Source organism: Protopterus annectens, chromosome 3.part1 (assembly GCF_019279795.1).
Source record: "Protopterus annectens isolate FY-2018-M chromosome 3.part1, PAN1.0, whole genome shotgun sequence".
Classification (NCBI taxonomy): Eukaryota; Metazoa; Chordata; order Ceratodontiformes; family Protopteridae; genus Protopterus; species Protopterus annectens.
The window spans coordinates 1,496,879,398-1,496,895,585 of NC_056732.1; the positions used below are offsets into that span (position 1 = coordinate 1,496,879,398).

General features: G+C 42.2%; 1 protein-coding gene across 1 annotated transcript in view; it reads right to left on the reverse strand.

Annotated features, from left to right (window-relative positions):
• The window catches only part of ACAA1 (acetyl-CoA acyltransferase 1), a 353,926-nt gene that overhangs the window by 209,077 nt on the left and 128,661 nt on the right, over positions 1 to 16,188 (reverse strand). The window contains exon 6 of the mRNA XM_044067562.1: positions 12,331 to 12,429. Coding sequence (XP_043923497.1) covers positions 12,331 to 12,429 — 99 coding nt within the window. The remainder of the gene's footprint in view (positions 1 to 12,330; positions 12,430 to 16,188) is intronic.

Genomic DNA, 16,188 nt, shown 5'->3' on the forward strand with positions numbered 1-16,188 from the left:
CCCACCTGATCAGAGGCATGAACCAAATCCTGTAATTCCTTACACTCTATGCCCTCTGCCAAAGCATCCACCTTAGATTTTAACTGAGTAAGGAGAAAATTCTGGTACTTCAACATATGAAACTGGCAATTCAAAGCCCTCATTGCTAGAGTGGAAGAGGTATACACCTTTTTACCCCACCTATCCAAAGCTCTAGAATCTTTATCCATGGGAACTGGATTCTTTACAACAGAAGCCCTGACACCCTTAGGACCCTGGCTAATAGTTTCTGGGTCAGCCCTAGGGCTCTTATACAGATATTTATGAGCCTCTGGCACTCTGTAATACCTATCTGGCTTAACAGGCGGAGGAGGCAAAGAGTCTGGATTAAGAGAAGCCTCAGAGAAAACATCCTGAACAACATCCAAAACAGGAGGTATAGCCAAGGGCCGATGTTGTGGTAAAAACAAAAATTCCCTAAGCCTCTTTCGGGAATCTGAGAAATCCTGACCTTCCCATTTAAAATGCTCCCTCATAGAATGCAGGGTTTCTGAAAAAGAAAAATCCTCTGGAGGAGAAGCAGAAGGACTGGAATCCTCTGCGTCTGAATCAGAATAAGGAGGAAAATCCTGAATGTCTTCAGCCGAAGACTCTGAATAATCTGAAGCCTGTTCCGGCTCCACCCTAGGCCTCTTATCTGGAGGGGGCATAGAACCCCTGATTAAAGAAATCAAATCTTCTGCCATTTTAAGCATGTGTTTTTTAGGCACAGCACCTGCAGAACTAGGACTGACACCAGAGGAAGGCAAACCAGGCCTGACCTTGGAAGGTACCTTAGAGCCAGAAGGAGAAGGCCTAACCACCTTAGGTAAAGAAGGGAGTACAGCAATCGGAGAGCCCCCTCAGCCTGACCTGACTCCTGAGAGGCCACATCTTGCAAAATTAACGGCTCCCCCTGAGACTCAACTGAAACCTCGGCTGGATCTACAGATTCCACCGTAGTTTCTAAAGAACCGGCGTCCGGAATGGACGACTCATCCTGCTTGGGCCTTAACGATTTTTCCTTACGCTTCTTAGCGGTAGCGGGCGTCGGAGGATCCGACGGCATATTGTAATTACACCGCTTACCAAAGACAAGCCGAGCGCAATCTAACCTACGTTTAATGGTGCGCTTATTAAATCTAGCACAAAAGCGACACCCGACTACGTCGTGCTCAGGCCCCAAACAAGGAATACAGAGAGAGTGGTAATCCCTATGCGGTATCTGTTTCCCACAAGAAATACAATTATTCACTTTTTCTGACATCCGGAATTAACTGAGGCAAGAAGAAACAAAAATATTCCCCAACGGGGTACTTAGCCCAACTTGGTTTCAGTCTGAAACTCGGAATACGAAAATTTCAGAACGCCGAACGGCACTTGCAAACGCTGCTTCTGCTTCGGACCATGCGGCAAAAAAGACTGAGGATATGACATCGGTCATGCGCTTTAATACCATGACGCTCTGATGTCAGATCTGAGCGCCCATGACCGACGCCAGCCTAATACTTTGGTATTTGGGCCGACCGAGGACAGCGGACTACCCACAGGTTATGACTGCAGCAATGTGAGATGAAGAACATCAGTGTGAACACTCTTCCCATAATTAATTCAAAACATTTTTTTTTTAGAAAAGACATTGGGATTGCTAAGATCTACTTTACTTCCTTTTTTATATTTTTCAATGTGACCTGTGTACACTGCTCTGGCTATGGGATTTGTTCAAAGCAACAAGTCTCATTTCAGTACTTGGAGTTGTTGGTAGCTTATTACCTTAGCCTGTGTACTAGCTGCAAGATTACATTGTCTACAATTTTACCCGGGTTCAGTGCTTGGAAGAGGGGTTTACTTACCAAGCCTCTAGTGTGTATGAAACATAAGGGCAGGAAGTGAAAGTAAGGCTGCAGTAGAGATTCATATGGCTGCAGGTAGTACAGTCACATGTCCTAGAGGTACAGCTCAGTCTCACTCTCAGAGGAAGGTGGCATTTATTTCTTGGGGCAGCAATACATATGGGGGAGAACATAACAGATGTGCGTTCAAGATGAGGTGAAAGAATGACAGAGCATGGATTTCATTAAGCCCTGTTTCATCAAACTGGGATTCAGTAAATAATTTTATGATACCACAGTACAAGCAGAAAATGATTTCAACAATTGGCTAAGTTTCTGGTGTCATTCTAAGGGGATCCAGTATCTGCCTGCCTAGTATGACATGATTGACAGACCTCAATGCTTCGCCAGATATGGCCTCCATCGGTCACCCCTGGCCTTCCAGATACTGGCCAAGGCTCATGGAATCCCTACGGTGCTTTTTTAGGTGGCGTCCCAAAGATCAAATTACCACCGTAACAGCTACAAACAAATGCAATCTGAGGGTCATGCTGCTCAACGCTAGAAGGCTAAATCTTAAAATGGCGAACATCGACATTTGTGCTGTAACAGACACCTGGTTCAAGGCAGCAGAAAGCACCCCCTACACTACCAGGTTATAACTCATTCCACACCTTTTGGCCCCAAAACTTGGACCGAAGCTGCAAAGGCAGTGGTGTTTCCATATTCATAAAGGATGCACACACCTCCAGACTGGTAGCTCAACATAATGCATCAGAGACACTTTAGGTGCAGCTAACATTGGGTAAGACAATGATTCAGGTCGCAGCCTGCTATAGGTCCCCAACCATATCCCAAGACTCGCACTCCACGTTCCTAAGCACCCTGGAAAATATTAGGGTCCAACCTAACTCGCTCATACTAGGCAACTTAAACTATGCCTCCATTAACTGGGAAAAGGGCTCATGTACCAATACATTTTCCTAACTTTTCCTGGAGTTCATTAATTCCAACGCCCTGAACCAGGTCGTTCTTACCCCCACTAGAGGTAGCAACATCCTTGACCTGGTCATTACTAACATGGGCGACCATTACACTACACCAGTAGTCAACTCCTTCATAGTTAGATCCAACCACAAACTAATCACCTTGGAAATCCACATCCCTACCACCACCCCCACCACCCCACCCCCGGCAAAGGTAACCACCATGAAAAACTTCTCCAAAGTTAACTTTGGGCTCCTAAAAACAGACGTGGCTAACTTCACATCACTCATGCAAATGAAGAATAGTTGCATGATTGCCGAATCATACACCAATGCACTGTATGAACACCTACACAAATGCATGGATCTCTCCATTCCCAATAGAACCAAGACGCTCTCCTCCAAAAAAAGGAAGCCAATCTGGTGGACCCCTGCCATAAACAAACTCTACAACAGAAGGAGGAAACTGATGCGGAATGAGAAGTCCCAAGACTGGAAAAACTCCCTTTATCAGCATCAACAAAAAGTTGACATTCTTCATCAAATCCTCTAAATCTAGCTATGAAAACAGAATTGCAGCAGAGAGTAAAGACCACAAGGCCTTCTATAGTTATGTAAAGCATCTCCACGGCAATATCCAGATTTGCTCTGAGCTACTGCACAATGGTACCTCCTATACAGAGCCAAAAGATACTGCCAATATACTGGCCAACCGATTCAGTGCCAACTTTACCCCATTCTCCACCCGCAAAGGACCAATCACAATACCAGTAGATTTCCAGGCACCCAATATTACTGCTGCACAGGTTAAAACACCACTGTCCAAGGCCAAGAATACAGCTTCTATGGGACCTGACAATATCCCTGGCTGTGTTCTATATGAACTACAGAGTGAACTGGCACCTCACCTGTGTGCCCTGTTCAATCACAGCTTCACCTCAGGCTTTGTGCCTACCAAATGGTGCACTGCTATAGTCTTCCCTCTCCACAAAGGAGGAGTGACTACAGACCCTGGGAACTATCGCCCCATTAGCCTGACGAGTCTGATATGCAAAGCTATGGACCGCATCATCGTGGACCTAATAAGCAAGGATATACGGAATCTCCAAACTCTGAATCCCACACAGTTTGGTTCTGTGAGTGATAGATCACGCCTGCTCAACTTGGTTGACTTCTTTGAGTCAGTTATCAGAGCTGTGGATATAGGCAAGGTGGTTCATGCAGCCTACCTTGATCTGGCCAAGGTCTTTGATACCATTCCCTACTCAGGAATCGTAGAAAAACTCACGAAGCTAGGCATAAACCCATATATCACTAGGTGGGTTGCAAACTGGCTCACAGAACCCACAGTGTGAAAGTAGCTGACTCCAAGTCAGAGTGCAGACTAGTCACGACTGAAGTCCCACAGGGTTCGTCCTGGATCCTCTTCTGTTTGGTATCGACTTCTCTGAAGTCCAGGACAACACAAAGGGACTCTGGCTGACAGAGTTCGCAGACGATTGCAAGATGGGAGCTATTATTAACTCCCCAAGTGATGTTGACATCCTACAGAATTGGCCTCATTGAGACCAACGACTGGTGTCAGAACCATGGCCTTAAGCTCAATGCCAAAAAATGTGCCGTCATCCCCCTTGGGAAAAAAACAGTTCCCATGAATTACCACATTGATGGTTGTCCACTGAACACAGAATATGTTTTAAGAGATCTGGGAGCACAGGTTGATAGCAACCCCTCTTTTGATCACCACATTGCCACTGTGGTCAGAAAGTCCTTCTATGTGGCACACCTCATTACTACGGGTTTTGCATCCAGGAAGTTCATAGGTTCATAGGTTGGTACTAGGCTATCAGCCCTAGGGCCTATACAAGCCTAGCCATAACAATTCCCTGGCTATTTCTTCCCACATTATTTACTTTCCTGGACCCCTGTCTAGCAGGGCGACTGACGTGATCCCTGGGGTGAATTTCCTTTCTCCCATCCAATCGTCAAGGTTCCTCTTGAAGAGGTCCAAAGAGGCACTCTGCTTGACATGTATGGGCAATCTATTCCAGAGTCTGGAGAGTCTCTGGGTCAGGAACCTATCCCTCCAACATGTTTTGTTTATTGTGATGACAAGGTTTAGATCCCTGGAGCGTGTAGCTCTGAGGGATTGGGATTTCTTTAAGTGTAGCATGTCCAACAGCTCTGGGTTTGACATGGCCTTGTATGTTGAGCAGAGATCGCCTCTGAGTAGACGATATGCAACAGAGTATAGCTGGAGTTTTTTAAGGCGGTCAGTGTAGGGCATCTGCTTTAGGCCTGTGATTCTTTTAGTGAGGTATTTCTGAGGCCTTTCCAGTTGTTGCAGATGTCTTGAGAGGTACATACCAAATGGGGCGTTGTATTCTATAATGGGTCTAATGAGGGATGAGTACAGTGGGACAATGACCTCCTTTTTTCTGGATGAAAAGCCCTTCGTGATGAGGTGTGCTACATAGAAGGATTTCTGGACTATTGTGGCGATGTGGTTATCGAAGGTGAGACCACTGTCCACCTGTGTCCCTAAGTCTCTTATCACACTTTCTGTGTTTAGTGTACTGCCACCTATATGGTAATTCATGGATACATGTTTTTTCCCAAAGGGGATAACAATACATTTCTTGGCATTGAGCTTGAGCCCATGTCTCTGGCACCAAGCATCTGTTTCTGTAAGGCCCTTTTGTAGAGTATCCACATCATTTGGGGATTCAATAATGGCTCTCAGTTTGCAGTCATCTGCAAACTTTGTTAGCCAGAGTCCCTTAGTGTTGACCTGTACTTCAGAGAAGTAGATGCCAAACAACAGCGGCCCCAGGACTGAACCCTGAGGTACTCCACTTGTCTGGTGCTGGATTTGGAGTCGGCTACTTTTACAGTGTGGGTTCTATCAGTAAGCCATTTAGCAACCCATTGGGTGACATAGGGATTTATGCCCAACTTAGTAAGTTTATCTATGATTCCAGAGTGGGGGATGGTGTCAAAGGCCTTGGCAAGGTCTAGATAGGCTGTGTGGACCACCTTACCCTTGTCCATGGCTCTGGAGACTGATTCAAAGAAGTCAATCAGGTTCAGGAGACAAGATCGGCCCTTCACAAACCCAAACTGGGTGGGGTCCAGTGTTTGAAGGTTGCCATTGTCTTTGTTTATAAGTTCCATGATAATACGCTCCATGGCCTTGCAGATAAGGCTTGTCATTCTCTCCCTCTACTCTTCCCTCATTAGGCCAGTCATCGAGTACGATGCCCCATTTTGCATGTACTTCACTAGACACCTGCAACAACTGGAGAGACTGCTAAAGTACCTCACAAAGAGGATCCTGGGCCTTAAACACTTGTCCTATATGGACAGACTCAAAAAACTCCAACTATTCTCTGTCTCATCGCCTACTTAGAGGCTATCTCTACTTGACTTACAAAGCCATGTCTGACCCAGCTCTGTTAGAAATGCTACATCTAAAGAAACCCCAATCCCTCTGCACCACATGCTCCAGACACCTCAACCTCATTACCACAATCAACAGAAAGTACTGGAGGGCAGGTTCATAACCCAGAAACTGCCCATGCTATGGAATAGACATCCCATACATGTCAAGCAGAGCACCTCGCTGACCCTCTTCAAGAGAAATCTTGATGAGTGGATGGGAAAGAAAATTCACCCCAGGGATAACTCCAGTGGCTCTACTTGACAGAGGTACTGGGAACTAAGATTATAGGCACAATGCTAGGGTAATCCTATGGCTAGGCTTGTAAAGGGCCCAGGGCTCTTAGCCTAGTACACACCTATGAACCTACACACACACACACACACATTATATATATATATATATATATATATATATATATATATATATATATATATATATATATAAATAAATATATACACACAAATAGATATAGTTCCCCTTCAGAACATCTAGAACCCATAACATCTAAAATCATAACATCGAAACCATAAGATCTAAACCCCAAAACATCTAAAACCCATAACATCGAATTTCATAACATCTAAAATGTGCATCTCAACATCGAACACTACAAATCACATGAAAATACCATCCCCTCCACATATAACACCACCAAACTAACACACACACTTTTTCCTACCGTCATGTGGGTGCATACAAAAAAAATTGAAAACTCATAACATCTAATTTCAAAACAGTGAGACCATAAGATCAAAAATTCAAAACACCTAAAGCCCATAACATCGAATCTCACATCGAAAACTACAAAGCAGATATAAGTAACATCCCCTCCACCTTTGATACCACCAAATATATATATATATATATATATATATATATACACACACACACACACACACACACACACACACACACACACAACACACACACACACATATACACACACATATACACACACACACACACACACACACACACACACACACACACACACACACACACAACACACACACAACAAACATAATACACAAAACAAACTGGAATCCCCACAACCCACAATAGAGAGGGACAAAGAGCAAGGGGATCTGGATCTGGTAATGGACCTTTTTTTTTTTTTTTTTTTTTTTTTTGCATTTGCTCTTCAACTGAAGATATGAGGGGGTCAAGCACGAGATCAGGGACCAGCCCCAGGTGCTAGATGAGCCAGGTATTCCATAAGATGATGTCTGCAGAGACAAGCTCCAGTGCCCTCTATGGCACAGAACTCTTTATAGCATTTTACACTGCAAATCATGCCACTATGACAGAGCCCTTATGGTACAATAGTTTGTATGTTTACCGGTTCACTTCTCAAGTTTCCCCTCACAGTTTTCCTTCACAAGCAGCACTTGTTTCTCCTCAATACCACATCCTCGCCATGCAGACAGGAAGGACAGGTTTTGTCTTAGTATAGTCTACAGTGTTAAGCAGGTAAGACAGTTACATCTGCAGCATTGTTATGCTATTAAAACATTATTTTATGCAAAAAGACAAACAGTTTGTACAGAGTCATCCTATAAAATACAAGAAAAGCTGCATGAAAGACCCAGCCAAGCTACAGTCCTCACTACGCAAGATCTTAAATATCCAGTAGATGAGGCCCATGAGATACATGCTGACACCGGCATCCTCCAAAAGGGTCTCACTGAGACAGATTCCTGGTGTCAAAACCATGTCCTCAATCTAAATGCCAAAAAGTGCATAATCATCCCCTTTGGAAAAAACAAAGTGCCCACAAACTACCACATAGGTGATATCCCCCTAAATATGGAAGATGTAATAAGGGATCTGGGGATCCAAGTAGATAGCAATCTCTCCTTTGATAATCACATTGCCAAAGTGGTTAGAAAATCCTATGTGGCCCACCTAATCACAAAAAGGTTTGTATACAGATCAAAAGAGGTCATTGTACCCCTCTACACATCACTCATCAAACCTATCATAGAGTACAACGCCCCATTTGGGATGTACCTTACAAGACACCTGCAACAGCTGGAAAGACCACAGAAGTACCTCACCAAGAGGATCACTAGCCTCAAACAGATGCCCTATGCAGCTCGACTGAAGAAACTCCAGCTGTACTCAGAGGTGATCTCTGCCTGACATACAAGGCCATGTCCAACCCAGAATTGATGGACATGCTCCACCTAAAGAAAACCATATCCCCTCGAGCCACATGCTCAAAGGATCTAAACCTCACCACAACAATAAATAGAATGTGCTGGAGGGATAGATTCCTGTCTCAGAGACTTCCCATGCTCTGGAACAAGATTCCAATCTACATTAGGCAGAGCTCTCTAACCCTCTTTAAGAGAAACCTTCACAAGTGGATGGGAAACAAAGTATACCCCGGGGATTACTTCAATGGCTCTGCTGGCCTGAGGCACACGGAACTAATCTAAGGGAGCAGTGTAAAACCAACACATTCTGGCTAGGCTTATAAATGCCTTCAGGCAGATAACCTAGTACCTACCTATGACCACTTAAGAGCATATCAGTGTTTCAGCTACACGGCTTCTAAATGCCCATTACTTTTACTTTTTATTAAAGTCTTTATGAGTACATTCATACCAGTAAAGTCAACCTTCAGACAACAAATTTCATCTTTTTTCTGATCAGCATCATTATAGTATAAATGGATTGTTTGGCAATACATTAGAGACAGAGCAAAAACCCAAGCTTGATGTCCATAAGGTCAGAGGCACAAATTATTCCGTAAAAACTGCAAGAAACACCCAGTCAACTACAGTCTTCACTGTGTAATGCCTTAAACCTCCTGTAGTAGAGCCCCATGGGACATATGCAAATGAGCACATAAGGGCATATCAGTATTTTAGCTAAATGGCTTCTGAATGCCAATGTCTAGGATATGAGGAGGTAGTTAAGTGACCTGCACTACGTTACACAGTATAGAAATGGAAAATGAAGGAAATCAAACCCAGGACTACAGGATAAAGCACATTATGAGTCCACAGGCTAAACTCTATGACCTAAACTGTAAGACTAAGTTGCTGACAGCTGAACCAAGTCAAGGCCAAGATTCCAGTAGCAGAATTTTGTTCTCATGATGACAAATGTCAGGAAGCCTTATATAATGCTATATTCCACTTTGCTGACACAAGTATAGTGTTACGAGAAATCTTTTTACTGTCAATGCCTTACTGCTTTGGCTGCAGTACTGTTCATAGATTCATAGATTCATAGATTAGTACTAAGCTAACTGCCCTTGCGAGCCATTTTAAGCTTAGCCAATTATCCCTTGTGAGACTTAAACCTTGCACCTTGTGTTTGTAAGGCAAACACCTTAACCATTAGGCCACCCTCCCAACCCCAGTGACTGATCAGCCTCTGAGGTCAAAGGGCTTGGAATAAAGGAAAAGGTGGCTACTTTTTTTTAATATTTTCACCACTTTACCCTTTTTTCTGAGGTTATGAGATCTGAGTGGCAGTGTATTTAGATATCTGAGGTTTGAGGGCAGAGCTTCCAAGTTGAGGCAGTGTAAACTGATGGAGAATTCCACGACCTGCTGCTACTGCACAAAATTTCAGCACAATTACTAATAAGTCCCCTCCACACCTTCTCACGAATCTCTTCTGCAGCACACCCCCCCTGCACAGTTTAGCCCAACACAGAGTTCCTACAGAAGGCTGCTTGCTAATTTGCAAGACACGCCACAGCGTGGATCGGTGTAAACCTGAAAGGATCTCATGCTCCACCACAATGATGACAAACTTACAATAACTTACTAAGAAACAACTGTAGATGAACTAGTACCTACTCACTGCATTGTGCTACAACTTCGTCATCTGAACAGGAACATAGAGATAAAAGGTCCCGCTGTGATTCAGTGAAAAGACCCAGATGTACACAGAAAAAAAGACGGTGTAGACAAAAAGGACTGGCTTCCAACAAGATGCAACAGCCCAGATGATATTGCTAACTCCTCCTTCTTCTTTCGGCTTTTCCCGGTTAGGGGTCGCCACAGCAGATCACCTGTCTGCTCATGATTGGCAGTGAAGTTTTTACGGTGTTGAGCTGCCAGCCCAGCACCCAACCTTCCACTGAAGGCACACATACATACACTCACGCCTAGGGCCAATTTAGAGTATCCAGTCCACCTACAGCATGTCTTTGGGGTGTGAGAAGAAACCAGAGCACCCAGAGGAAACCCATGCGACCACAGGGAGGACATGCAGACTCCGCACAGAAGGCATCCCAGCTGAGGATCAGCATCGAACCGGAGAACCTCTTGCTGTGAGGCAGCAACACTAACCGCTGCACTACCGTGGCTGCCCACCAGATGATATTGCTAACAAACCCATGAAATACAATATATGTGGCAGAATGATCTGCGTTTTTTTCTGTTTATCGTAATGTTTTCATACCTCTGTGACAGAGAAGCAAAATTATGAATCAGTTATCACCTTCAAGACAACCTACAGTAAGTGACTGATGACAAGGTGTAGAGGGGGTCTTTGAGGTAATCATTTCCTTATACTCTAATTAATCATGCCTCCTTTGGGATGCATCAACTAAACATATCAAATACTTAGAAAGACTTCAAAGTTCCTAACCCAAAAGATCACAGGCCTAAAGTCCATGAGCTACACAGACAGACAATAAGCTCTAAACCTTTATTCAGTGCCTTATTGACTTTTGAGGTGATATTTCTGCATTGCTAACACCACCATTACAGACCTGATTATCCTAGACCTCCTGTTTCCCTGCAAGTCCAATATCTCCACCAATACAAGAACCAGGGACTTTGATTCACTAACAGGAAAATACAAGAAAGACAGCCAAGCTGCCACCAAAATATCCCAACAACATACAAAGGGTAAAAAGGTTCCATAGACAAACCATTCAGTAAACACTGCAAGAAAGACTCAGCCTAGCAAAAGTCTTCATTGTGCAATACCTTACACCTCCCATAGCTCTCAACCTTCCATCTCCAAAATGAGGAACACTCACCTTCATAATGTGGAACAAATGGGCAAAATGTGGAACACATACTAATGGCTAACAACTTCAACTAGGAAGGTCATAGCATGGTTAAAATATCCTGGTTTTACTTATAAAGAAGATCCTTTAATGAATTAATATGATTAATTTCTATTTACCATGGATTTCACTTAAAAAATTCCTAACACTGAATGTGTGACAAGACTCTTTCAATGTGGAACTTTGAGGAACATGAACTTTTTAAGACCCCAAATGAGGTACATTCCTCGTAATGAGGTACACTTGAGAGGTATGACACCTCCTGTAGTGGAGGTCCATGGGACATATGCAAATTAGCCCTTAAGGACCTCCCCATGTTTCAGCTACATGGCTTCTGAATGCTCATGACTTTGTATGTCTTTATGAGTGCACTTAAGCCAATAAAGCCAAACCCCACTAGCTGCAGAGATGCTGTGTTTCGGACATTTTGTTCCCTTGTCTGTATATAAGTGGACTGACTACATTTTAGAAACACTAGGCTTAAAGCCCTATCTGATGCATTTAAAATAAAGAAAACTATGAAGAGGAAAAATACAACACATTTAATGAAAGAAAAATGGAATTAAACAAAGAACACTAGAATACTTTTATTTAAAGAAACTGATTAAAGAAAACTTTTGGGCAAACAAGCCCTTTTCAGACTTCCAATAACAGTTAAAACATTAGAAAACTGGCAAGTTTTGCACGCACGCATACACACACACAAACACATATAATAAATATATATATATAATAAATATACATATATATAATATACACACATATATATATATATATATATATATATATATATATATATAGATAGATATATTAACTTTCACCTTTTGTAAGAATATTCCAGTTACATAAAGTTTAAGGTGAGAATTTTAGATATTTTATTAGATAGGGAAGTAAAGTTCAGTTTTCAGAGTTGCAAATGATTTAGACTGAAGTGTAAACACAAGCATATCAAACAATGCAGGAATTTCATACTGCTTATTTTGTGTGTAAGGAACTTGAAGATTAACTCACCCCATTGGAATAAGGCAGCTTCTAGCTTTCTCGTCATCCAATGTTCGAGGACTCATGTCTCCCGGGTTGCTAGGATCTCTTAGTGTCATACTTTCCACTCTAAAGGAAAAAAATGTGGAAAAGGCTTCACTACTACACAAACAGTACTGTACAAAAGGTTTTCCATGACAGAATGGCCCTGTTAAATCTTTGATCTGAATAACTATGGAGTAAAATTTAATTGCAATCACAAAAAGAACCAAATAGCCAATTACTTTCACAAAAGAAATCATGCTACTGCTAGTCACTAGCAAAGCATGAACATCACAGTTGTATGACAAAAGAAGAATGGTGTGGCTCGAAGGGAATGACCTCAGAGAACTGCATTTATTTTTGTAGAAACTATACTTATTTGTTACAGTGGTAATTAAAAATAAAACATAGTAAAATGCAGCATATATGGAAAGTTACACTACTAGTGGCAAGAAAGTAGCCCAACAATGCATCATATACATGTCAGCACATACAAGAGAGTGTATGAATAGGAAATATCTAAGAAGTCGCTGCTGACTTCTTTCAGCAAAAAGACATGGAAGACAAAAGAGTGCAGTATAGCATGATTACTTTATAAAGGTAAGAAACGTGCTTTTAAATAACCTCAATGTATAATTTTAAGAATCAAATGTAGCCTGTGGTGCATTTACCAAAAGAGACTCTCAAAGACACTTAATTGTCATGGATATACCTCAATGACCAAAAGAACAAATTCTTGACAATTAAATAAAAGTTTTACTTTGGTACTCTGTACGCCTTATGTTTGCACTGCCATCAGGGAGTATTCCTACACTACTTGTGTTCTGTATTTTGCTGATATCAGTTTATCAACTTTCTGAATATATAAAAGTAAATGGAAGAAATAAACATTTGCCAGACCTCAGTCTCTCAGCTAAAACTTCCTATGTGATGTAAGCTTCATCCACTGTCTTAGCATTCTCAAAAACAATACAGAAAATATATTTACATAAACCAATAAATTATTCCTGATTTATTCACATTAGAAGCCTGGCATAATTTAATTTCTTGTGGTCCAACATAATTTGTAAAGCAAAATGTATTCTAATCCTCAATTAAAAATAAATGTCCATCCTGTTCATCCAGAAAAATATTACCTTTTGGAATGATGAGGAACCTAAACAATTACTGCTTTCTCCCATTATTAAAGGCACTGAAAATTAACAGAGAGTTCCAAGGTCAAATAAAAGTTTGGAAAGATGGTACAGAATGGAAAACAACAGGCATCATGGAAGACAGGGGCCCCGCTAGAGGCAGAGAGAGAAATTATAGGAAATCGGGGAATGAACTACTGTTAGAGAAGTCTCTTCTGATATAAACAAATACTGCATCTCCATTAGCAAGTTTAGATGATCCACTGGCAAGATCTGGAGAGAAAAAGGAGACAGTATGACAGGGAATAAAGCATTAAATTCACAGAGAGGTAAAACACAAAGAAGGCAATTCCACTAGTGTGTTACCACAATCAATAAATAAGTTGGACTTCTGATCTACTTGTAACTAAGTAACATAGTTTGTATAGAATGGTAACATTTTTTTTCTTGTGGTGTCTTTCTCGACTTTTCCAGGTTAAGGGTCAACACAGCGAATGACCGATACACTAATTATTGACAATGGATTTTACTGTGTCGAGTTACCAGCCCGGCGGCTAACCTTCAAAGAAGGCAAACCCACTCAGGCACGCACCTACCTGCATGTCTTTTAAAGTTCACGTGACCACTGGGAGGACATGGAGACTCCACAGAAAAGGCACTCCAGCCGAAAATCAAACTGGAGAACTGCTGCTGTGAGGTGACAATGCTAACCGCTGCACCACCACGGCCTTATTGAAAAGTCAAAATGGAGTGGTCACAAAAGGAAATATTGTCAGCCTAGCTATCTGGAATTTTGTAAATAATTGTATGTCATTTGTGAATATTAATATGATTTATATAGAAGTGTGACAGAGGGAGATACCGTCACCACAGCTGTCTGGAATTTTGTAAATGGTTGTGTGCTTTTACTCCATTCCAAGTGTAAGGCATGACGGTAAGGAGAGAACTGGACATCCTGTGTGCCCAGGAGACAAGGAAGAAGGGCAGTACAGCAGTTACTTGGCTTAGGATACAAAGTCTGCTACTTAATGGGAGGACAGACTGGAAATGGTGTGGACAGTGTTGTGAGCCAGTCTTCTGGAGACAATGAACTGTCATTAGAATCAGTGACAGACTGATGGCAATCAGACTCCAGTGTAACAAGGCAGTATTTATACTCAACCTGTGCCCTACAACAGCATTATGACAGCGAGGAAATGAGTGGATTCAGGCAACAGATGCCGGACCTACTAGACAAAAGAAGGACAAAACAAATCAGTGTTAGTAATGAGGGACCTGAATGTTCATAGTAGGCTAGACAGAATAGGATACAAGGACTGCCTGGGTCCACATGGGTGGGGCAAAAGGAAAAAAGGAGGAGAGTCAGTTCTAAACCTCTGTCTGGCAAATGGCTTAACACCAATAAAGACAGTCACAAGATTACATGCAAAAGTGGTCAGCATGGAACTCAGGTAGGCTTCCTCCTAGTAAGGAAAGTGCAGTGGGATAAAATCAGAGACTGCAACTAATCTCCTCTGAAACTGTCAGCACCCAGCACAAACCATTGGTGGTCATAATCAGCTGCTAGCAATGGTCAGTGTAGATCAATGTGTGTGAACATACCTTTAAAGAAGCTATCTAAGGGCTTGCACAAGTGCATAACTAGTGATCATGTGTGAGCCCTTCTGCCATTTTGTAGTAGGCTGTTGAGATGTAAGCATGTATGTCTGTAAGGTCTGTCTGTTAATCAGTTTGTTTACATTTTATGATGCTGCTATCCATCCTGATGTGTTTCTATGTAATAAAGCATCTAAATGAACTACCCCACCTCTTCCTCATCTATGTTATAGTGGGACGAGCGACAATCAATAAACGCTCAAAGGTCAACTGACACTAAGCTAAAGACATGGAGGTTGCCAGAAGTGAAAGCACGGGAAACCAAGGAAGTAACCAGGGCTACAGCACATCAGGAAAAAGACAAGACAAGTGAGGTTGAGTAATAGTGGTGTCTCAAAACAGCACCCCTGAAGAGTGCAGAAAAGATATGTGGCCAAGCCAGGTATGGAAATACACTAAATAAAGGAAAGTTGGTGGTAGATAGTAGAAGTCCAGGGTGTCATCTGAAGAAAGGAGCAAAGGAAGAAGTGGGAGACAGAAAAGACAGAAACATAAAGCTGAGAAAGCAGTTGCAATGACAAAGAACAAGGCATCAGAGAAACTGTCCGTGGAAGGTGATGAAACATAGAAAATCTATCAGGTTGCATGGCAAACGCAGAAACCTAAAGACAGTCATCAGAACTACTCACAAAGGATGCCAGCAACAATCTGTTCACCAGTCCAGAGTACATCAAGGGCAGATGGAAGGAGTACATTCAGTGGCTGCTGAATGAAGAAATCATCACAGAAGCTGTACTAAAGCCTACAATGAAATAGGAAGACCCCATCCTTGAAATAGTAAGAGCAGCACTAAGGAAAATGAAACGTAGGAAAGCAGCAGGTTCATATGAAGTCAAGGCAGGCATGATCAAGGTGTTGGGTGAGAGTTAGATGAGAAATAGCTCCTGAGGATACTTATCTCAGTGTGGACAGAAAAGCCTATCCCAGATGACTGGAAATAAGCACTGTAGTGCCAATGTACAAGAATAAAGGAGGCAATCTCAAACGGGCAGTACAAAGGTATCAAAATCCTATCACACTGCAAGCAAGTGCTGGAGAGGATCACTAATAAGTTAAT